Source organism: Calliphora vicina, chromosome 1, assembly GCF_958450345.1.
Source record: "Calliphora vicina chromosome 1, idCalVici1.1, whole genome shotgun sequence".
Classification (NCBI taxonomy): domain Eukaryota; kingdom Metazoa; phylum Arthropoda; class Insecta; order Diptera; family Calliphoridae; genus Calliphora; species Calliphora vicina.
In genome coordinates, this window is record NC_088780.1 from 5,332,242 (window position 1) to 5,358,797 (window position 26,556).

At 30.3% G+C, this 26,556-nt stretch overlaps 1 protein-coding gene across 1 annotated transcript in view; it reads right to left on the reverse strand.

The window, feature by feature from the left end:
- Window positions 1-26,556, reverse strand: part of Nlg4 (Neuroligin 4) — a 207,505-nt gene that overhangs the window by 103,923 nt on the left and 77,026 nt on the right. The window contains exons 6-7 of the mRNA XM_065498841.1: window positions 24,894-25,312; window positions 9,922-10,040 (exon numbers count right to left, since the gene is read on the reverse strand). Coding sequence (XP_065354913.1) covers window positions 9,922-10,040; window positions 24,894-25,312 — 538 coding nt within the window. The remainder of the gene's footprint in view (window positions 1-9,921; window positions 10,041-24,893; window positions 25,313-26,556) is intronic.

Consider the following 26,556-nt stretch of genomic DNA (forward strand, 5'->3'; position numbering starts at 1 on the left):
CGAAAACCGGTTTTTAAAAATTAAGCTTTTTCGAATTATTCGAAAACCGGTTTTTAGAATATGTCGAATATTTGACAACTCTATTCATGAATTATCTTAACGGACAAAACTAGAATGCTCTATTTCTAGAACTTTCAGCTGCTTCAATGTTAATGTTAACAGCTTAAACATTTAGTGTAGCCAGTTTTGCTTGTGATAACCATAATATCTTAAAGTTATGATTCACATGATTATCATATATATGATTGTAGTAAATAAATATATGTTTATAGCAATAATGTTCATGATGTATCATTATTTCACAATATGTGATATAATGATTATTTACTACAATCATAAATATGATTGCTACAATCCTGTGAATAGTAAATTTATCATATTATGGTTACCACAATCATATAAATATTTACAGTGACTATAATATTGTTAAACATTTTGTAAAAATATTGAAATTGTTATGGTTAACATGACAACTATATTTTTTCTCTGGGTGCAGAGCTATAAATGAAGGATTCATATTTGATATTTAGCCTATGCTATTTGTTAAGAGTTTGTCAAAAGATGTTAAAAGTGTTTTTGCTTACATACTGATGGCTTTCTGATAAATTTACTGATTCCCATAAAGTAACAATATACTTTTGAAAGTGTAATGTAAAAAATTTGTTTAACCGACTACACTCTAGATTACTTAGAGACACTAAAGGGCAATTGGCTTTACAACAATTTGTAGACACATGCTTTTGGTTTCAAACTCTGCAGTTAATAACACTCTGCTACAAAATGATACTTTTTGTCAGAACTTGAAAAGCGACCTAATGGGGGTTGTAGGCCTAGGTTATTTTGAAAAAGCTGCTTTAGGGTAGGTCATAGTAATTTAGTATCTCTAACTCACACATTTTTAGATCGATTTCAAAATTTTAAACAATTATGAATAGACAAAGAATTAAGCTTTCCTTTTATGTAGGCATAAAGTGTATATTTCAAGAAATTGTTCAAGTTTTCAAAAAAGTTAAAAATTTTTTTTTTATTTTTTTCGTAATTTTTCAAGTTCAACAATAGTTATTTTAAATTTTTTCTATGAAACTAAATTTTTTTCGCATGGTGTTGTAAAGACAATTTCATGTAGACAAAAACGTGACATTACTTATTAAAATCGGTTTATATTTGCAAAAGTTATTAAACTTGTTCGTAAAAAATTCCAAAAAAATTACCTTGTAAATTAAAAATTTTACAAATATTTTTTTTGTATAGTTTTTTTTTTGTTGTTTTTTATTCATATGCGCTGTGGGAGAAAATACTACAAAAGGTATCAGTGAAAAGTTGAATAACTTCTACAGTTTTCATACGATTTGAAAAATTAAAACCATGTCTTGTTAAGAACTAAATTTTCTTTATACATTGATATACATTTTTATAAGCTTTCATATCAAAATAATCAATGGAAAGCGACCGAAATCAAAACAGTTTATAAATTTTATTTTGTTTTTAGATATTCTTAACAAAAACACTACTTATAACATACAAATGTATCAATAAATAGGTCGTTTTCCAAGTTTTTTTCCATCGTAGCACCTTGTAATATAAGTACATACATATGTATGTAATTTCTGAAGTGTAATGTAAAAAACACATTTAAACTGACCACACTTTAGATTACTTAGGGATAGAAAAGATGCAATTGGGTGTACGGTAAATTCTTTTGCGTTTCCAACTCTTTATTACTGTCATTGAAATTTTAACAAGTCTATTGACAAATTTTATGGGTTGCAAACAAACCTTGTTTTTAAACTAACAGCTTGTTTTCCCTTATTTGAAACAAAACCTTTTCAGCTTGCCCTCGTAGCAGCATTTATAAGAGTATGTGTTTTTACATACAATACATATGTGAAGGTATGTCTGTGTATGCTTATTATTGAGAATTCATGTGAGAGCGTGGTAAAGGTGGTAAAAATTGACATCATCTTTAGCAGCATTTCTGTTTCTTTTTTTATTAAAGTTTATAAGAAATTATACATATTTTCTTTCTATTTTTTTTTTAGTAATATTTTCTTATGCGCACAATAAGTTTTTCGAAATTTCATTTAAGTCTTTAGCCATGAAACATACTGCCAGTGTCTCATAAAGTTTAGACTTTTTCGTTTATAAATAATTTTTTTTTTGCGTGTTTGGCAAAAATCGTTGGAAAAGTTTTCAAGTTTAAGGGTTCATGGGTGTAATATTTAAACAGTTTAAATATATAAAATACTTTAATTTCTTTTTGGGAATATGAATGCCGACATTTAAATTGTTTTGTTAAACACAAATTAGTGGAGGGAAATTTATGAAAGGGGGGAAGGATTTCTGTTCATTAGAAATGTAAAAAAATAGTGGGTGGGTTTTTTTTAATTAAATACAAATGACTTTAAATAAAGTGTTGGAATAGAGAAAATTAAATGTATGATTAAAGAATTAAATGTTTTAAGCTGTTAGAGAACAATTATTTAAATAAAATTTTTTTTTAAAGTTTGTAGCTCCGAAATGATTCGCACACCAGAGGTGGTCATGATTAACTCTTTCAGCTACACTTTTTTGTAAGTTTAAAATCATAACAATTGCATTTTTACTTTCATCAAGGTTAGTTAGTTTATTATAAAAAGTAAGAAAAAATTAATCAAAACATGAAAAAACCATCCTATTCATGGTTTTTTGTGGAGTGGGTTGGTTAGTTTACTAACTAAATTTGTACTGCATACTTTAGGGGACTCTTTTTATTACAGTTTACTGAATTCGAAAAAGTCGGTTTTGGCCGGAATTTTTTTAATTTTTTTCTTTTTTCTATCTCCTGAAAATTTCGAATCGAATAAAAACAATCAGCCTAATCGCTCCAGCCGTTCTCACGTGATTACATTACATACATGGACCATTTCATTTTTATACCCTACACCACCATAGTGGGGAGGGAGGGTCTAACACCCACCTTAAAGTATACCGATCGACTTAGAATCACTTTCTGAGTCGATTAAAATGTCCGTCCGTCTGGCTGGCTGGTTGTCTGACTGGCTGTCCATGTAAACCTTGTGCGCAGAGCACAGGTCGCAATTTTAAAGATATTTCGATCAAATTTGGTACATATTACTTTTTCGGCCCAAGGACCAAACCTATTGAAACTGGCTGAAATCGGTCCATTATTTCACCTAGCCCCCATAAATGTTTAATTTATCTATGTATCTACACAAATTTCGCTTTAAATAAGTATTATATATACAAAATTCATGTGACCAAATTTTGTTACGATCGGTCCATAATTAGTCATAGCTCCCATATAGACCCGCTTCCGAAAATCACTTTAACGTGCATAAATCGCTTAAAAATGTTGGTAAACACACAAAATTCAACATAAATAACTTTCATATAGACATAAATCACACGACATAATTTCATGGTGATCGGTCCATAATTCGTCATAGCTCCCATATAAGCCCCACTTCCGAAAATCACTCACTTTACTCATTTACTTGGTATAGGGTATTATATGATCGGGCTTGACCGACCATACTTTGTTACTTGTTATATATATAGATGATGGATTGTAAAGGAAAAATATTCGTTTAGTGTAAGAAATTAAAAGAAATCATAACGCCTCTCACGATTCGAATATTTCCGAATATTTCTACATGCACTTCAAAATGACTTCCGTTTTATGTCACGTACGATATACCCTTATTTCGCTCGATATTTTGGACAACAATATTTCGAAAGAACTTTTTATTATTTTAAAATAAAGTACCCTCTGTATGAAACATAAAGACCAAATTATTTTTCAGATATTTTCTTATTTTTGCAAAATCTATCCCACTTTATAGGCGTACAAATTTCACGTACGATGATACGGAATTGCCCATATATTTAAAGAATATATTCTGAAATATGATCACTTTCTCTATTGATTGTCTAAGTTTTATATATATGTATAGAACTTGCACTTTAGAAGTTCTTGACCAGCAAAAGAACTACTTCCAAAGAAGCGAAAAAGAAGTAGAATTTACTAAATGGCAATAACTGGCATCTACTTTTAAAGATGTGTATAGTATCCTTGCCAGAACTTACATAAATGATTTCTGAAACAACTGAAAACGAGCTTGATTAAACCCATAGTAATGGTACAGACTTTTGTACATTCATGCTAACAAATATCTTATAACAGGATGTCTTTACCTCATAAATACCCACTGTGCTCATTCCTTTCTAAAATTAAAACAAAATTCATCTTCTTTATATGAATTTTATTCTCATCCTGTAAATGATTTTCTTTTCAAATTTCTTTGACATGATTTTTTTTGAAAAAAAAAAACATTTAAATTTCTTTATTTTCTTTAATGTGCCATGTATAAATGCTTCATTTTCCTCTTTCTTTCAGAATTCTTCAGTTTTCTTTTTGACATTTTCATTTTTATTCATTCATTTTTAGGGGTAACATGTTTTCTTTTGATGATGAAATTGTATACTTCCTTGTATGAAGGTGTGAATAACATCTAATATTTTGAATTAAACATTATAATATTAAAATATCTACAAAATTTGTTGTCTGGCTGGCAGTTAAAATTGTTTGTGAAAAGAGATATTCACCTTTTAATGACATTTTTCAAACATAACCCCCCTCCCCACCTATAACAACTTATCGTTGCCACGGTTATTGTTGTCCTTCCCGGTATTATTTTGTTTATTTCAATTGAAAGAAAATATGAGCTGTATTGTCTGTTTATAACGTGATTTTACACGTTTATGATATTAAGGTAAAAGAATTGTATGTAATATTGGTACATGTACGAGTATGTAAAAAAAAACACAATTAATAGGCTTTGATTTTCTTTTGTAGTTTTTATCTTGTAAACATCAATTTAAAATAAGTACTAGCAAATACTTATTTTGATAAAATGACAAAGAATCTCAATGAGAATGTTAAACATTTTTAACAGCAAGTTGAAGATTTTTATTAAAAACGTTTTATTTTTTCATAATTTGGCTGTATAAAGTATTAAACTAGATTAAATAACCTATAGCCAACCTAGGACCATATGTCTCTATGTCAATAATATTTCTCTACAGACAATTGCACTAGTTAAAAAGTCGACAAACTTTCCTTTAAGCGTCAGTAGAAATACATTAGAGAAAACAGTTCTAGTACTGCATTTTTGGTGACATTGTCGACGATTGAGTCAATAGTTTGGTTTTTTTTATTATGCTGTGTAGTCAATAGGTATAGAAAGTAACTACCTAGTCAATAGTGATACAGTCTACTGGTGGCTTTTCAATGACAAGCTAATGTTAAATGTCAATAGAAGATTTCATTGGCTGTGGTACTATGGTAGTAGTGCTACTGACAATGTCACTAGTAAATCACTACAAATTTACTATTGGCATTCACTGCAGGGTAGTTTTAGAAAATGTTTCCTTTAAAAACTTTGTAATAACATCTCCATACTTATTAATATAATTCTGCATACCGTTTTCATTTTATATCAGTAGCTGACTGGCTTTTTCTCTGATACATAAAAGCACTTATATGCGAGGAGTTTGAGGTTTGTGCATCGTTGTGTGGTTCAGCAAAAGTAGAAAACCTACCTCCCAACTATTCTGTTACCATATCGTATCACAATAACTACTTAATACGACTTGCCGTTTTCATTGGTAACAACAAACCTTGTGTGTGAGTGATGATTTTGTACAATAGTTTGAGTAAATATTTCTGATGAATTCTTTTGAACTTGTCCCTTATCAATGACACCTCCAGGTCTCATATCTTATCTACTTTAGTACATAAAAAGTTGGTATTGTAATAATGCTGATATTACTAACCATTCCCATAATTAAGTTATGTCCAAATTTGTTTTAAAATATTCATTTGCATAACTTCTCACATTTGTAATATTTTATGATTTACAGATTTTTCTGAATTTAGCGATTTTTCTTAAATTAGTACTTTTTTAAAGAGTGATTTCTTGGTTTTTCAGTATTTTTTTGGAATTACAATTATTTTTTCAGGATTTTCTTTTTATTTTTCCGCGATAGGCGATTTTTTTAATTGAAATTTTTTATTTTAAGCGATTTTTTATTTATCGATTTTTTCAGAATTGTTTTTTTTTTTTAGTTTTTGTATAGAGATTTTATAAACTTTATCAATTAAGCGATTTTTTTTTGCAAATTAGCGTTTTTTTATTCGTTATTAGCTATTTTTTTAAATTTTGTTGTTAAACTTAACTTTTCTCGTTTTTTACTTATTGTTTCTGAATTAAATCAGGTTTTCAGAATTTCGCAACTTTTTCTGAAATTATTATTTTATTGAAAGAATTTTTGAATTTAGAATTTTTTTTAAGTGTTTTGTATTTTGACGTTTTTTGTGAATTTAGCGATTTCTTGTTTTGTTAAGTGATTTTTTTTGGAATTATATATTTTTTTGAGATTTATTTAATAGTATTTTGTAGCAGTCCATACTTTTTAATACTATATTTTACTCATATCATTATTTAAACCAATATTTGAATTTATGTCAATTTTTTTTAACTTTTATTTTTAAATGTAACTCTTTATGAAGACATATTAATATTTGAATTTAACAACCCTATGTTTTTTTGAATACTACTTAGAGTCAGATATCATGTTTGAAATATGTGAATTTATATCATAACCATGCTTGAAATAAAGCAGCGACACGATTTTTTTTTTAATTAAGCGTTTTTTTATGAATTTGGCGATTTATTGCATTTAGAGAATTAGTCGCTTTTTTTTTGTTAAATTATAAATTTTTTCAGAATTTGTCAAATTTTCGATTTTATTATAGTTTTTGTAGAAATAGTCATTTTATTAACTTTTTAAATTTACAGATTTTTGTATGCCAAATTATCTATTTTATACCCTTCGCCATGAGTAGCAAGGGTATATATAAGTTTGTCATTCCGTTTGTAATTTCTACATTTTTCATTTGCGACCCCACAAAGTATATATACACACAGCCTCAAAAGTCAGTAAACACCAGCGAATTTTTTGATTTTTTTAAGATCATGAAAATCATTATAGTCCGACTTGAATATTTTTTTTCACAACAGAATCTATTATTCAACCCATTCTCAAACAAACCGAAACTTTTAAATTTTAATCGATAGATAAATTTTAGGATTTTCATTATCTTAAAAAAATTATATAATTTTTGGTGTATACTCACTTTTGTGGCTCACTGTATTCCAGATCCGTCTGTATGTTGAAATCAAATTTCCGTAGCCCCGAAATAACTTACATACATGATTTATACATCAACAAAATCGATAAAATCGGCCCACAAATGGCTGAGTTATAAGGAAAAAGCCGGGACAACCTCGATTTTTGGCCAATTTTGTATATATATCTGGATTACTAAGTCATTAATATAGACAATATGGATATCTAATGATAGATATTTCAAAGTCCATTGCAACGATGTATATAAGGCTTTAGTAAGTTGGAACTTCAATGGGTCAAAATCGGGAAAAATATTTTTTAACCCGAATTTTTTTACTCGAATTTTTTTTTTTTTTAAAACAATTTGGAAAAAAAATTTTAAAAATATTTTGTTTAAATAAAAATATTTAAAGAAAAAATATATTTTTAAGTATAATTTGTTGAAAGGTATATAAGATTCGGCACAGCCGAATATAGCTCTCTTACGTGTTTCAAATTAAAGTGTAAAGTAAAACTTCCCGCATATGACGTTTTGTTAGTACAAAATTCTAAATTTTCGAAGCATAAAAATGTTGTTGTTCACATTATAATGTTCAATAACTAATTGAGAATAAATGACAGATATGTACCCTTCAAAATAACATCTACGTTATTAAAACCAAAAAAACCGCGTTCAGATGATACGTCATCTATTGTAAATCACGCATTTTTAAGTCATACGCCAAATAATATAAGTATAATTTTACGATATCTACACAATACTTTATTAATTTTTGTTGTTAAAAAAAGAAGCTCAGTTGAATTCTGTCATATCTCAGCCACTAGTTTTACTGATTTTCAATACAAACAAGTAAGGAAGTATGGTCGGTCAAGCCCGACCATATAATACCCTACACTAAGTAAAAGGGAAAAAACATTTTTCTTTTAAAATTTCAATAATTTATATTTTTGAGTGATTTTCGGAAGTGGGCCTTATATGGGGGCTATGACCAATTATGGACCGATCACCATGAAATTAGGTCGTGTGATTTATGTCTATATTAAAGTTAAGTATGTTGAATTTTGTGTGTGTACCAACATTTTTAAGCGATTTATGCACGTTAAAGTGATTTTCGGAAGCGGGTCTATATGGGAGCTATGACTAATTATGGACCGATAGTAATAAAATTTGGTGACATGAATTTTGTGTATATAAAACTTATTTGGAGCGGAATTTGTGGAGATACATTTATAAATTAAACATTTATGACCGATAAAGTCCAATTTCGAGACGACATTTGTATGGCGGCTAGGTGAAATAGTGGATCTATTTAAGCCAGTTTCAATAGGCTTGGTCCTTGAGCCGAAAAAATAATATGTACCAAATTTCATCGAAATATCTTCAAAATTGCGACCTGTACTCTGCGCACAAGGTTTACATGGACAGCCAGCCAGCCGACCAGACAGACGGACGGATGGACATCGTTTAATCGACTCAGAAAGTGATTCTAAGTCGATCGGTATACTTTAAGGTGGGTGTTAGACTAATATTTTCGCATTATACCCTCCCCACTATGGTGGTGTAGGGTATAAAAATATCGAAAGTACATCCCAAACAAAAATTTAACAAACAGACTCGCAATTTAGTTAGGTCGTTAAATCCAATTCAAATTGTATTTACATTCAGCATAGGATTTCAGTTGAATTTAGTAGATTTTATAAAGGAATGGAGCAAGCAGATAAAAAATATATTTGTACATGTTTGCTGTAAACATTTAAATTTTTTTTCAATGTTATGGTCTCTTTAATTATTTATATTTATTTATAAAAAGTAAATGTTTGTGATAACCATTTTTATGATAAAGTTCTCTGAGAACAACATATTGTGATATAATGATTCATCATAAACATGATTGCCATAAACATATATTTATTTACTGCAATCTTATATATGATTACGATAATCATGTGAATGGTAACTATACCATATTCTGGTTACCACAATCATATACATAATTACAGTGACCACAATATGGTTACAATTCTGTGCGTGGAGGGAACAAAAAGGAAACATATTTATACAAAACTATCCTTATTTATTAAAATGTTTTTAAAAACATTTCAGTATAAACTTTCCATAAACTTTTTAAGAGTAAATATAATGCTGATATTATGACCCCTTTGAAAGTGCCTACTAATTGCTTACAAATTAGTTGAGTTGAGCGAATTTTTTCAAACGGAAACTATACAAAACAGCAAAGCCATAATAATCACCTGAACTTTCGTTGCCTACTTTATCAACTACTTACAAATAAAAGGCATTATAATGTTTGTATATTTATTTTACAAACTATTTAATTTAATTTCTCAAAAGAAGCAAATTTTGTTAAGATTCTTACGAACTACTAGCTGAGGTTCTTTTAGTTATTTTGTTTTATTTGGCTGTGTTTTGTTAGGCAACTATTAAGCTGGTAAAAAACTTTGGCAATTATCAAAATGTTGTAAAGTAAAACAAAAAAACAACAAAATCAAACCAAGAATATACAAGAAAAGCTGCTTAGGCCAGGAAGGAAAGTAAAAAAATAAATTTTATTAAAGCCAATACAAGAAATAAACAACACCTTGGGAAAACCATAGAAAAATAAAATAAATAAAAGATTTATTTTAAAGAAACTAAATTTTGTTAAATAAATTTTCTGTATGAATAAACAATTGTTTTATTGTATATATTTTTTTTTTAATGAAACTTACCTATTTCCAAATATTTCTGATGTAAAGGATCATAACTTTCCCAAGTTATGCTGCGAAAACGATTACGTTCTTTAGAGGCTGGCAGAGCAGAGTCCTGACGATGATGTTCATTTGGATTACTGAAATGGCAAAAATAAATACAATGTTCTATAAAATATAAAAATGTTTTCTTTTTTTTTTCATATATTTTGGTGGTAAGATTGTGAGGAAAGTAGTGTTACAAATGCCTACAATTGCTTGTACTTTAGCATTCTTAACACACACTCAAATCTCTTTGATTCAACAAAACAATCAACTTTAAGTGTTTTTTTCTTTTTGTTGGTTAAAAGAGTTTCTTGCTTTTATTCTTTTGTTTCTTTATTCTCTTTATTATAACAATCATTCCCTTCCACTTGCTTTAGACTTTCTTGTGATATGCGTTAAGGGAATTCCAGATTTAGCTGTGTCATATTGTTTTGTATGAGTTCAATAATATTTTTGTGATTTTATAGGTTTTGCCAGATTATAACTGGAATGAGACGAATTAATGATATTGATTTGAAGGAAGGCTTTCAAAGTAATTTAAACACAATACTTGAATAAAATTTTAGAAGAGTAAAAAAATCAAAGTTTCTTTATTTTCATACTGGAAAATAAAAAAATTATGGGGAATTTGACTAAACTTTTTTTTCTTATGACACTTCTTCACTCATTTTCATAAAATTGGTTACAAGCCTGTACTTTGAGTGTAAATTTTACATGTGTTTTGTTATTGTAACAAAATTTTTAACAAAAACAAAACATAAGTAAAATTTACACTCAAAGTACAAGCTTGTACGCACATACAATTTTCTGAAAATAAGCGAATTCACTTAATTGTGAATAAATACGAAAATAATCCATCGATTTTTATGATCCATATCTCATTTTGTTCCTCTTACATGTGGCTTTGCGAAAAAGCAATAAATATAAACAATTTCTGCAGTTTTCGATTTTTCATGATTTTTTTAAAACAAAAATGTTTGATATCTTCACAAAAAAATATATTTGTACCTTACACCACCATAGTGGGAAGGGTATTATGCATTTGTGCCCAAAAATATTAATCTAACACCCACCTTAAAGTATACCGATAGACTTATAATCACTTTCTGAGTCGGTTAAACGATGTCCGTCCGTCCGTCTGGCTGGTTGTCTGTTCATGTAAACCTTCTGCGCAAAGTACAGGTCGCTATTTGGAAGATATTTCGATAAAATTTAGTACATATAGTTTTTTCGGCCCAATGACAAAGCCTATTGAAACTGGCTGAAATCGGTCCATTATTTCACCTAGCCCCCATACAAATGTCCTCCCGAAATTGGACTTTATCGGTTATAAATGTTTAATTTATAAATGTATCTAAACACGTTTCGCTCCAAATAAGTCTTGGATATACGAAATTCATGTCACCAAATTTTGTTACGATCCGTCCATAATTAGTCATAGCTCCCATATAGACCCGCTTCCGAAAATCACTTTAACGTGCATAAATCTCTTAAAAATGTTGGTATATACACAAAATTCAACATAAATAACTTTCATATAGACATAAATCACACGACCTAATTTCATGGTGAGCGGTCCATAATTGGTCATAGCTCCTATATGAGGCCAAATTCCGAAAATCACTCAAAAATATAAATTAATGAAATTTTAAAAGAAAAATGTTTTGGCTCTTTTACTTAGTGTAGGGTATTATATGCTTCAATTTGTTATTATAACTCCCAAACTACTACACTGTGGTTCCAAATCAAAATCTAGGTGGACAAAATTATTTGGCGATCTTTTTATATAGAATTCCAAAAAAATCCTTAAAAGATCAATATAAACTTTTTTTCAAGTTACAGTAGGGTCTGGCTATACATATAAAAAACATTAATAAAAAATTAAAAAAAATACTTTTTTATGTCTTTCTGAAACTAAATTTTTAAAAGATCTGTATTTACTATATTTCAAGTTACAGTAGGGGCTAGATCTATAAAAATCAATAATAAGTAAAGAAATATTTTTAATAATTCCATTCCGTAAATATTTCCGGCTACAATTTTTTTACAAAGACATTCATCCCAGAAGTTTCTTTAAATGATGTATTTAGTCATTGGGCGGGCTTCGACGGTCTTTTTTTGGCAAGCTATATAACATTCTTATAAAAAAAAAAATATCAGTATATTTGGGAACCATGTTTAAAGAACTATAACAGGAAAATGGAGAGGCCCATAAATATAAGATATATATTTAATAAAAGCCTATATCAATGTTTATCTATGTTTTGAAGTATGAATTTCTGTATGGTAAAACCATTGAGATATATCTAATTTAGTAAAGCAGTAAAATATTAAAAAAAATTAACGAAAATATGATTCAAAATTTGTTGAAATTCTGTCGCTTCTGTGGAGAAAACGAAATGTCCAATTGAAAACCCCAATTGTATTGGAGGAGAGCAGATTGTCAGCTTCCGAAAAAACTTAGTTTTTCCAAATTCTGAAGATACCGATTTTCATAATTTTGTCCACCTAGATTTTGATTTGGAACCACAGTGGACTGAGCCGATTAAAACGAAATATATGTGTGAAAATTTATACTTAGATGGGAAAAATGTTCTCAAAATTCAATCAATCAAAAGAAGAACATTAACTACTCAATTTTATGTATATCAAACAAAAAATTTAAATTTTGCGAAAATGAGCGAATTCACTTAATTGTGAATAAATTCGAAGAGAATCAATTTGATTTATGGTTGATATTATGGTTGATATCTCATTTTGTTGCTATTATATGCAGCTTTGCGACAAAGTAACAAATCTGAACAAGTTCTGCAGTTTTCGATTTTTTATGAGTTTTTAAAACACAAAAATTTGCTATTTTCACGTAAGAAATATATTTTTTGTTTCAATTTGTTGTAACTACGAAACTACTGAGCCGATTAAAACGTAGTATATAAAAATATACAAAAATAAACAATTTTAGAAAAAAAATGTCGATCCATAGAATTAAAAAATTTTACCATTTTTGTACTTAGGTAATCATGATGCTTCAAATCTATATATTGGTTAGTGAAGCCTTTTTTTGCTGTTGACCTTTGTAATTAATGTATCGAAAGTGAACGATTTTAGGCTTTACTTTTAATTATAATAAAAAAATTAATTACACTATGCACGAAATTGACACTTTTTTTCTGTCAAGAGGGGCACCCAGTGGCTTAAACTAATTCGGGTACGCTGAATTCAGTGGTGCTAACCATTTTTTAGGTTAACTCGTATTTTCGAGATATACCGTTATTTCGAAAATGGAGGAGGTTGTACACTAGAGATGAGCGATCCCGTGATTTTTGAAGAACGTCGTTCTCAGTGAACGTGATTTATAAATCACTGTTCTTTTAAACAGTGACCGTGATCACGTTTTGTCTATTTTAAACAAAATAACAATTATGTTAAGAAGAATATATTATGTATTATTTGCATTCTTAAATCTGCTCGTATGTTAACCAAAAACTAATATTTGCTGATTTAAAAACGTTTTTTTTTTTAAATAGGAAAATAACAAAATTAAGCAAATGTAACAAAATTTTAAGAGAATTAACTGATATGGTACTTGACATTTTATTTTATACACTGTGTTGGAGATAAATAAAATTATGCGCCTAAAAATAGGCTGTTGTTACCAGTGAAAGTTGAAAAATATTAAATGTCGTTAACAGTTTGTTGAAATACTTAAAAGAACGACATTAAAAGTACCTGTTACTTTCTTGTTTTGTTACCAGTGATTTTTTAAAAACGTTACTAATTAATAGTATGTTGAAAAATGTGAAAGATCGATATTAAAAGTACCTGTTACTACAGTTGTTCCAGTGATTTTTCTAAAACGTTGCCTGCTAATATTGAAGAAAATAAAAGAACAACATTTAACAGTATGTTGAAAAATATAAAAGAACGACTTAATTGTACCTGTTACTTGCAATATTCAGTAACTGTTGTTACCAGTGATTTTTCAATCACAGTGATTAAATCACAGGTATGGAAATATCGCTCATCTCTATTGCACACCATATATTCGCGTAACTCAAAAACAGTTTAGTTTATTGAATAAACTGAAAAAAAAAGAAATTCCGCAATGAAATTACCTTCAAGAAAAGCTTAATATGTTTATAATCTTCGCAGTCGTTTTAAAAATATTTTTTTTGAAAAATTTCGAAATTTTTAGCTTTTATACGATATATGATCTTAATTTTTATTACACATTTAGAAAACGAAGTTCCAAATAAACTCTAAATAATTAAATTCTGTCCACAACTTTTCATTTTATTCACAAAAAATAATACAACCCTAATATTTTATCAAAATACATAACTCGTAGTAATTAGCTACATCGTGCTGTGCACAGAGGTATACACAAAAAAGAGGGAAATAAATATAAACCCTTAGTCCGATTTGAATGAAATTTGACATGTGCAAAGAAGAAGTGTTGACGAGTTTAAGGTTTGAATTTTGACCGCATGAGTCTACCAGAGGTGCGGCCAGGGGTCCCCAAAATAGGATTCGGGTATGATAATTTTTTAAAACGATCCTGTTTCTTCGTTTGTGTTCCGATTTCAAAAAACTTACACAAATATAATCTCCTCATCGAGCACTACAAAAAATCTCATCGTGGCTATCAATTATCTCTTATAACTTAGGAGATATTCGCATTTGAAAATTAAATTATCAACATTTTTTCCAACCATACTCCAGTTTTTTGATAACAGCGGGTCCAAATATTTCCCGTTTTGCTCATTTTTTCTTTTATTGGACTAACTACAAATGTATATGTCAAACAAAAAAGAATTGTTTACAAATCGTGACTGACTCCAAAGTTATATGCATTTGAATTTAAAAATTAAGAGGGTATATGCATTTTCCAATTTTTAATGCCGTTTTAAAAACCAAAAATTTCGAAATTTTTCTAAAAAAAATTTATATTTCTAAAATGACTGCGAAGATTAAAAACATGTCAAGCCTAACTTAAAGGTAATTTTGTTCCCGAATTTTGGTTTTTTCAGTTTGTTCAATAAAATAAACCGTTTTTGAGTTACGCGAATATATTTTGTGCAACCTCCTCCATTTTCGAAATAACGGTATATCTCGAAAATACGAGCTAACCTAAAAAAAAACGGTTAGCACCACTGAATTCAGCGTACCCGAATTGGCTTAACCCACCGGGTGCCCCGCTTGACAGTTTTTTCAACTAGCACAGTGTTATTGTCGAAATATATAAAAAAATACTTTATCAACAATTACCATCATATTTATTTGTTTTATGACTTAAAAATGTAGGATTTACAATCTTTTGAACTCTGGTTTTGTTTTTAATTACTAATATGTGTTTTTGAAGGGTACATATCTGTCATTTACTCCCATTTAGTTATTGAACATTATAGTGGCAACAAAGCGTCATATGCGGGAAGTTTTGCTTTACTTCTCAAGCAGCAAAAAGTATTCATTCGAAAGTAGGGAAATTGGGTACCATTCGAATTGAAGCTGATAGACCTTGAAAGTCGATTTTGTATTTCAGAAATACAGCTTGAACGCTATAAAAGAAAATCATTACCCGAGTCGTAAGAGATCTTATTTGAAGCCCGGCCAACCAACTGAATTGACATCAAAGCCAAATATCCATGGCGCTAAGGGAATTCTCTTTGTTCTCTTTGTTTGACAGCCATTGATACCAGAGTATCTCGTGACTCGTGAGGAGAAATTTGAAACAATTAATTGCGCTCATTAAGCATTTTTACTTGCGGTAAAAAATCATCTATGGGAACTCTGCTCCATCAATTTCAATGGTAAAAAAGTGCTTTACTCAATTTCGTTGTGGCCGTACAAGCACAGAAGATGCCGAATGTTCATCCGATACAATTGAATAAAATCATGATATGGTGCTGGCCGTTCGGAGATTGAAAGTGAGAGAGATTGTGGAAGCCATAGGCATCTCACATGGATCAGTGCTTTCAATTTTGAATGATCACTTGGGCATGAGAAAGCTTTCCGCTAGATGGCTTTAGCGTTTGCTCACAATCGGGTGGACAAAAGGGTACACACATGTGAAGTTTTCATGATAAATGTCCATGAATTAGGCTACGAAATGCTCCCAGACTATTTATTGTTTCCAAACCTGAAAAAATGTCTCGGCGGAAAGAGATTAAACTCCAATGATGAAATCATCTCCAAAAAAAAACCTATTTTGATGACCTCGACAATTCATATTTTTTGGAAAGGATACAAAAACTGGTGAAACGTTGAACAAAGTTCATAGAGCTCAGAGCTATATTGAAAAATAAAATAATTTTTTAACCAAAAACCTGTGTTTCATTAAAAAAGGCACGGACGTATCACGGACGTATTATGTCTTTTTTACCCCCAAATGCCAAAATAAATTCATGTAAACATATATAATTTCTAATATTGCTGGCATTATTGCTGTTTCAACACCATTTGTTTTCTTTCTTTTAATTAGCATTTCTGTATTGCAAGTTTATGCAGAAGTCGCTTAAAATAATTTCTCAAAAAGAATTTAAATTTCTACAAATTACTTTGCAGTTTTAATTGTTACAAGGAAAAACTATTATTCAGGAGAAATATAGAAAAAAATGTTTCCTATTAATTACAATTACAGCATTAAAATATATTTGTTGCGATGGCAATATTAAATGTTAGAAAATTTCCTTAGAAATTTCAGAAAGACATTTAAAGAGAATTTGAGAGAACATTTTGTATGCAATAAAATGTTTTGTTTAATTCCTATAATTTAATTTAAAACTGCTGTGAAAATTTTATGCGAAAAGAAAGTTTTAATGAATTGGTTAAAAAATTCTTGGAAGTCATATTGTTGAATTTACAAAAATTAAAGAGGAAAAAGGAATACTGACACAGCAGCAGTCAGATGATTGCTTGTTTGTATATAAGGGACGGTTCTTGTTATAATACTTCAGTTGTAAGGGAACTGTCATTTTATTAAGGCATAGTTTGAAATTTCAAAGTCCATCAAAGCATCTTTGTCGCATCGCCTCTGTCCCACCTTAACTTATTTACAGCTGCTTGCAACATTGATCATGTTTATAAACAATTCCATCAATAGAAACATATATTAACATTATTTTTAAGTGCGACAACCTTAACTGTGAAGCAGCTTTAAAAGCTCTAGTTGATCATTGTGGAAATACAACATTCTAGTTTTTCCGTTAGATAATTCTCGAAACTGCTAGTAGGTGACGCACTGTGGTCCAAAATCTCAATCTAGCCACAATTTTTTTGTATGGTAATATGTTGACAAGTGTCCATACTACATAACAGCATATTTTTTTCTTTAAATAGCTACACTAGCATTGATATATTTCTTCAAGTACAAGTAATTTTTTCTTTGCTAAAAAATTAATATCTCAAGTGACATTTAATAGTGCAAGTGAATGTGTCGGCAAAAAATAATAAGAACAATTAAAAAGAAATTTGTTAGTGTAATTAATATAACAAAAGTAGGAATAAAAGTTACTGTTTATATTTTTCATAAAATAAGTTTTGTTTAGAAAAAATTGCAATTATGTACATGTGTGTTTTAAATGTGCAATTTTTGCTCAATGTCCATATTCTATTAGAATTTCAAATGGTTATTTATCGGAGTTAAGTTTTAGTTTTTATGTTGTCGTCATCTATATATATGTAGCTTTTTAATGTTTAAAAAATTAGGTGCCAGTTTTTGAATAAACGATTTTTATTTCATTTAGAGTTTAACATGTCCATTATAAGCAAGGAACTGTATTTTTATTTTTAAGGTTGGCGTGGCATTTCGCCCACTTCAAATTTTTTAATGAAAAGTAGCCTTTAATTCCTTCCATACATACAGAAAGACGATGTGAAAATTTCAGGAAAATTTATCCAGCCGTATAGCCATATATAGGCTTCAAACAAGCCCACAAGAAAAAATTCATGCCCAAAAAATTAGTTTTTTCTCAGATTGTTTATATTGATGAAATATATAAACGTACAAAGTTTGGCTTTTCAAAAGACTTTTTTCCGGCTAGATTGAGCATTTGGACCACTGTGTGATGCTGTGGAAATAAAATACCATTTCTAAACGGTAAAACCGTATCTAATGAACAAAAACTGTGTTTTCTACCAACCATTCATATAATGAAGGACTTATCATATTATGTTGCACTCGGCTTAAGGCTTATCATAATCTGAGAACAACATATTATGATAAAATTATTCATCATAAATATGGTTGCAACAAACATATATTTGTTTACTGTAACCATATATATGGTTGATACAATCATGTGAATCATAAATTAACCATATTATGGTTACCACAATCATGTAAATAGTTACTGTGACTATAATATTGTTAAAAATCTTGTAACACTATTTAAATGGTTACAGTAACCATGCCCAATTATATTTTTTCTTTGCGTGTAGTATAAAAATGCTAATATCTAACTGGTTTGTTGGAATATCTGTATTATTTTTTTTTATTTTGTTAGAAATAGACAAAAGTTTTTTTTGAAAAAAAATGGTTGTGTAGGTATGTGAAAAAATGATTTTTATTGAGTTTTTGCAACGATACAATTTTTTTTAAATTAAAATTAATTTTTTATTTTTTTAATAGTTTTTAATGTAATTTTACAGTTATAAAGACTTTTCTATTAGATATGGAAAAATAAAAACAAATTTTGAAATTTATAATCAGCAATCCCGTAATTCCCAAAAAAGTTTTAAAAAATCCCAAAAATGGGATTTTTAGTTTTTTTGCTATAGTATCCACACCAGGAGCGGGATTATCGGAACCCTTTACAAAATAATTAAAAACATATTTGGCCATCTAAAATAGGTTACTGTATTTTGATATCGACTACGCGATTTGAGAATTTTTGCCCTAAATTTGAATTTTACATAAAAAATAGGCGTTATTTGAATGGATTATTGTCATTTAAAATATTTAGTGTAAATTTAGCTTTTCAAAAAGTATAAATTCTTGATACATCATCTTTGAAGTTTTTTAGATAACTTAAAAATAAAAAAGTACTTTTTTCTCAAAAAGTATCGAAAAATCGCCCTTTTAAATTTTATTACCCTTCACCATGAGAGGCAAGGGTATATATAAGTTTGTCATTCCGTTTGTAATTTCCACATTTTTCATTTGCGACCCCATAAAGTATATATATTCCGGATCGTTATAGATAGCGGAATCGATATAGCCATGTCCGTCTGTCCGTCTGTGTGTTGAAATCAACTTTCCGAAGCCCCCAAATAACTTACATACACGATTCATACATCAATATCTCCGAAATTCTTCCAGCTCGGTCGCTATTTAAAATCGAGAAAATCGGTCCACAAATGGCTGAGATATAAAAAAAACTAGGACAACCTCGATTTTTGACCTATTTTTGATCTATATCGGGATTACTAAGTCATTAATATAGACAATATGGATATCTAATGATAGATATTTCAAAGACCTTTGCAACGACGTATATAAGACCATAGTAGGTTGGGCATACAATGGGTCAAAATCGGAAACAAATATTTTTTAACCCGAATTTTTTTTTCATCAAAAATTTTTTTTTGTCATAAATTCTTTTTCCAAAAAAAATAATTAAAGAAATTTAAAAAAAAAAAATTTTAAAAAATTTTTTTTAAAAAACAAATATTTTTAAGTATAATATGGTGAAGGGTATATAAGATTGGGCACAGCCGAATATAGCTCTCTTACTTGTTTAAATTCAAATACATATAACTTTGGAGCCAGTCACGATTTTTAAATAACTCTTTTTTTGTTTGACATATACATATCTCGGTGCCCGGATAGGCTAGTCGATAGTGTGCTAGACTATTAATCTGAGGGTTGCGGGTTCGATTCCCGCCAGAGACTCTGGGTGTAGCTGCAGACAAGCAAAACGCTTCGCAGTTTGTGTTTGTTTTTTTTTTTTTTAAAAAACATTTGTTGTTATGTCGGGATATATTTGTTTCTGCTGTTATCAAAAATGTGGAGTAGGGTGGGAAAAAACGTTGAAAAAAATACTATACTTTTCAATTTTATCATTATATTTGCATGCGTTTTACTATGGATACTAGGGTATTCATTCGACTAATGATCGTTCGATTAATCGAATAATTTCTTACGAATAATTATTCGAACAATTTAAAAATTACCATTTTCGAATAACGAATAATTCGAACAATTTTATGCAGAATAATCGAATAAATTTACATATATATTTAAATTCATTAAATTAATTAAACTTTTTCATAATTCCAAATTTAAATAAGTAATAATGACTTTCAAAAATTATATTGTTTCTGAAATTCGACAAGGGAGTCTTTCTTCGATCACTGTAGATGAGCGGTCCGATAGCTTCTTTTATAGTTATGATTAGAAATATTACTGCAAGAAGTTACAATTCTAAAAATAAGTCTTCCAAAATGTTTAATTTAGGACTTGAACAAATGAAAATAAAAGGCACGGAATTAAACCATTTGTTATTAAGTAAAAAAGGCTAAATAATTTTATTTTGTTAGATATTGTTGGATATCTTTGTCTAACATGGCACAGTGGGGCAGAATCGAAATTTTTTGGAAATAAATATGGTATTTCTAAAAGACTTCTCCGATCTGGATAAAATTTGACATGAGCGTAGCCAAGGAGTATTCGAGTTTAAGTTATTAAAATGGGCCCTACAACTGATCCAGGGGCGGCCCTATGGGCGCTCAAATTAGGGTACCTTCACCATGTAACATTTTTAAACACGTTCAATTTTTTTGTTTCCCATCCAAAGATTTTTATATTTTTGGAAAGCGCTCGGCTTGAAAAAACATGCATGTGTGTGCTATTTATCTCTTATAATTTCTGAGTTATATGCATTTAAAAATTGAAATTTTAAAATTTTGCTATACCTTGGTCCGTTTTTTTAAAAATATAGGGTGTACATAAAACACGAATCAATGAACGACATAAAAAAGTTCTTAACACGTTTATATTGTACTTGAATTTAGGATTATGTCCAACTAGCTGAAATTCTTTTAGCATAGTCAATTGTTTTGTAGATTATTCGGGAGGGAATCTGATCAGAATATTTCTAATGAAAATTTAATGATGAACTTTGTTATCGAATGTTATTTAACATTATCAATATTTGAATTGTTAACTTTAACGTTATATTTTTTTCTTTAACAATAAATATCAAGAAACCTACATCTACAACTTAATTTTTTACTTTTAAAAAAAAATTAATTATTCGAATAATTCGATTAATTTTAACCGTGTGATCGAATTATGCGAATAACTTAAAAACGCTTAATCGAACAAGAGAAAAATCTAATAATTTGAATACCCAGGTATGTATGCTGTTGGCGTAAGGGTGCAACTTTGTAAATGACGGGTGATCATATCCTAACCAAACTTGGGAAAATTGCGGAAAACAGTTTTGGTTAGGATATCAAGAAATTTCAAGTCGATCCGAATATCCAGTTCAGAGCTACAGCAAAACATACCCAGGTATGTTGCCGTTGACATAAATGTTAAAGTTTAACTTCGTTGTAGTCCTAAAAACAACATATTCAAAACAGTAATTTGAGATGGGTACCTTTTTATTAAATTTGAAGATAATATAAATTCTTTTTTTTTAATGTTTAAAGCATTTTAAAAATTCATTTCATGCCACATTTTATATTTAAATTTTGTTTGTAATTGCAATTCAAATTCTCGTTTCTCTCTGTTAGCTATTTTCAATGGCATAATTTTTTGCCTCTTGTGTTGTTGCAACAACAAAAGAAACAATAATAAAAGTGACAAATTAAAATGTACACATGAATACAAATGTTTAATTGTTGCACAACACAATCATCCAACAAAAAAAGGGGGAATTGTAAAAAAAATAAAATAGTTGTTGCTGCTGCTCTCGTTGCTTGTTGTCATTGTTGTCATTTTACAACATCTATTGAGTTTTTGTTTTTAATTTGTTGCTAAATTTCCTCACATGTTTGTTGGCAAATTATACGTAATAATATGATGACTACAATGATGATGATGAACATTTCGTTTGAATGAAAAGTGAAAAATAAAACAGATACTAAATGGAAAATGGAAAACACTTAAAGTACCTACTTGATGTTGTTGATGTGTTATTTCCCACTTAAAGTTGTTCTTGTGATAAATGTAAAAATTGCCACATGTTTTCTCTTTGTTACGTTTGTAAAACAAAAAAAGACAATTTGTTAAGTTTTTTTTTTTTTTTGTTGTTCTCTCTCAACTAATGTTTAAATAGGCTTGAAATAGAAATTCAGTCCTACACACTTGTAATGCATAGAAAACTAGCTGTTGAAATTGTTTAATAAACAATGAAGACTAAAAAGAAGAACAAACTTGTTGTTGAGCTTACTTGAAATTCATCAAACCGTGAAGAATTTTAAAACAAAGTAGAAGAATATTTGTTTTTTTTATTTTAAATGAAAAAATAGCTATTAAGAATGTTCATAATAAAGTGGGTGGGAACTAGGGTTGCTAGAATTTCTTTATGAGTTTTCTTCTTAAAGTTTCAGTATTCAGATTCATTGTGATGGCTAAATTTGTTGCTAATTGTATGATTCCATTATATCCATACATTTTTTCGGTTCTAGTAACAGATGGTTGGTTGGCAAACTGAATTTTTTTTCACTCAACTCAAGCCTTAGTAGACCCAACAATATGGTAAAGATTATGATAAGCGCTGCAAATCGAAATCGAACTCCTGTGGTCATAGGAGCCGACGCTAATGCTGGCCACACTATATGGTAAAGCTCGGGAAGTTAATCTTTAGGACTTCATATTACATTTTCATCTAGGAATAGTCAATAAGGGTTTAAAACAAACTTTTGTAGTTGCAAACAGACTGGAAGTTCTTGGAAATTTGAAAGTTTCAGGTGATTGTTCCTGTTCAGATCATCGATATCTGGAATTCTCGATTAAGATGAAATTTGCTGGGATAAAACCCTATTTAACGGGAGGAAAATAAGATGGGAGGAGCAGCGGTGAATCATATATGATCTCCTTCCCTCACCGCTTATGATAAATGACATTTGGGATATCGAAAAAGCTGTGTATAAGCTCATAAGCTATGGCGCAAACATGCGCACCCTCTATACGTAGAGGAAAGGGTTGGCCTCCATGGTGGTTTCCAGAAAGAGCTAACTTCAGACGAAGTTGTTGCAAACTCTTCAGCGAGGCTAAAAGATCCGAGGACTGGTCAACTTACAAGTCATCGCTGAATAATTTACATAATCAGGTCAGGAATGCAAAACTTAATTCCTGGATTACTTTTGCAGCGGCTTTGAAAGTTCCTCTGAGATCAATCGTTTAAGCCAGATTCTGTATAAAACACCAACCGTCCAGGGTTACATCCAAACACAGGATGGTAGTTGGACTACTGGTGAATGTGGAATGCTTGAAATGCTCATGGAAACTCACTTTCCGTGAAGTCTGCCTGTAATTACAGCAGATAGATCCCTAACGTATGGTCGGATTTCTGCCTCGATCAAAATAGACGATAGGTTAAGGTCCATTGGGAGATATGAAGCTTTGATCCATATAAGTCTCCAAGTCCGGATGGAATTATACCGGTTGATCTGAAAAACAATGCAGGGTATCACTATCTCCATGGCTGATCAGAAATGATCATGCCTGTCTTTCATGGTTGTTCATAACCGATCGAAGGACTGAATGTACTGCTACATTCATTACGAATGGAGGGAAAGCGTCACATACTATGAAAAAGGATTTTATACCGATTCGCTTTTCGTCCTTTTTGTTCAAGATTCCGGAGAGAATCATTGACACTCGCATCAGAATGTCGGTAAACCAGGGATCACTATCTACCTCTCAACATGCTTATATGAAGGGAAAATCAGTTGAGACAGCACTCGCTAGTAAGGCATATCTAGAAATCAATCGAAGTTGGCAATTAAACACTAGCAGCCTTTCTGAATATAAAAGGGGCTTACAATAATGTGGAATTTGAGACTAGAATAGGCGCTGAACCAGAGGGGTGAAATAGGAAATTTCCGCCCCCCAAAACCGAAAAGTTTTTATATAAAAAAGGAATAAAAAGAAAAATGTAGAACAAATTTTAATTCCCCCCCCACAAATGGTTGACCTGGATCCGCGCCTGGACTAGAATCAGCCCTACTTGATTTGGGGTTGGACCAACATATTGTTATGTTCGTCAGTATGGTATCATTCATTCTAAAATCGGGGCGACTACGATCTCTAGATCTGTCAAAAGAGGCACATCTCAGGGGGTGTTCTAGCTCTACTTTTGTGGAATATGGCCATAAACTGTCTGCTCAAGAGGCTGGATTCCCTGAATTAAAAAACTGTTGCCTATGCGGAAGACGTAGCGGTTGCAGTTACAGTCGATGGAGTATTGACCGTGGATTGAGTGTAAATCCAAACATAAGTGAACTTTTACTTTTGAACTGTGCTGAACTAGAGCTCTTGGATATCGCAAAATACTTGGGCATAATTTTGGACAGAAAACTGTCCTGGAAATTAAACACTTTGGCAAGAACATCAAATGCTATGATGGCTATGTATGACTGTAAGAAGGTCATACTTATGAAATGGGGTTGTTTTCGAACTGTGTGTGAACAATCAAGTAGAGTCGCAGGCAACCCGTTTTGACAAAATGAAATGAAAATTGGCTAGTTGATATGGTTACTCTGTCTAGTGGGGGCAATGGAGAAGGACTCAAACTGCATTGTCTTTGAACGGTTATTAAGGAGAATAACAATCCTGATAACAGGAGCATTGCATACACCGCTTTTCACTCTATTGAACTGTATCTCAAATCTAATAGACTTCCCGGAATTCCCAGGAATTTTTAAATGTATAAGGGGTGGACAATTTTCAAATTTCTTTCTTTAATATCCTTTAATATATATCATTATGTACTTACCCAGTTCTGGCAAAATTCGTCCAATATGTTATTACCGCTTCCGAAAGGGCTATTTCCGATTTTGTATAGTTTTGAGGAAAATGACTAAAACCATCCACCAAAGGAGCTCCAAAAATATACGGCAAATCTTCACCATGCACTGTGCCCATGCGTTGAGGATAGTCACCATCTTTGGTCTGATAATCGAAGACATAGAAATAACAACGACCCGATTGTCCGGGATACTGAGTGGAAGCCGAGGCCGTGCCTCCACCTGAACTACTGCTAGACATGGGTGGCGGTGAGTTGGCAGCAAATATGTCCGCCGTTCTTATAAGAGGAGCCACAAATTGAGCATCGGATAAAGCGGCCACGGCAGTGTCACGGGTATTAATGGGATGCTGGGAAGCACGATCCCAATCGGTGTATTCGTTAACAATCTACACGGGAAAAAAAAAGAAAAACAATAATCATGAGAAATTGCTAAACATGCCACAGTCATTTAAAATGATTAATAAACTCTACACCTTTATAAATAACTGCTACAATTACTATTTAATGCTGCTAAATTTCAACTATATTAATATAAATGTTTTGCAAGTGTAGCTACTCACAAAAGCCTAAATTAATAAGAATGTTTGTATATTTTGAGTATTTATATAAGACTATTTAGCAAAATGTTTATATTTTATTACCTTTTATGCTGTATAATGTACATAAATAAATATGTATTAGAAAACATGAAGCAGAATATTATTCCAGTGATTTACAATCATTTGACTTTAATTACCAACATATGAGCGAGCGAGCGAACGAACGAGTGAGCTTCATAAATACGCAACAAGAAATTAACATGAATTGCCAAATTAAGCTACTTTAACGTTTAGAAGGTTTATGTTCTTTACATTGAAGCTCGTTCATACTTACATATGTACATTAGGGTGGGCCTTCGTTTTGTACTCTTTCGATTTTCAAAGCTATAAATGTTATACGATTTTGTTAAAATTTTAAATATTAAAGACCTTGGTAGCATCAAAAATCCCAAAACGTGCGAAATAAGGGCCATCCTAATGTACATTTGTAGTTTCTACATACACTTATGTGCATATCTAGGTATTTATTTATGTCTGTTTATGTGTGTATGAGTTTAGTTCTTGTATAACCTTCAAAATACCACATAATACCATACTTTATGATGACTTAAGTCATTTCTTACTTTAGTCAGCTCGATTGGTTGGAAAGCTAGCGGGAAAGGAGGAGGGGATTTTGTTGCTTACAATGGTTGCCAAAACAGTTATTAAACACTCTTTCTCTTTTGCTCACACACTCGCATTATGTTAACGTTTGTTTCTACATACGACCATAATTTCAGCTTAAAACAAAATTTACGCAATTGTTCCAATAACCAACGAAACAACACCAATACAACACTCACTCACTCACACACACACAGCCACACACACACATAAACATACTTATATTGAAATCATTAATACATGCACTAATACAAGATACTACATCAAGTGTACACAGGACTAAATATACTTGGAGAAATATGAGGATTCATTTTGAAATAAACCATTACACTGTGTGTAATTTTATGAATTATGGAAATATAACCATATACGGACACCACTACGTGATAAAAGACCAAAAAAAAGACCCATGTCTCCCAGTTTTGCCC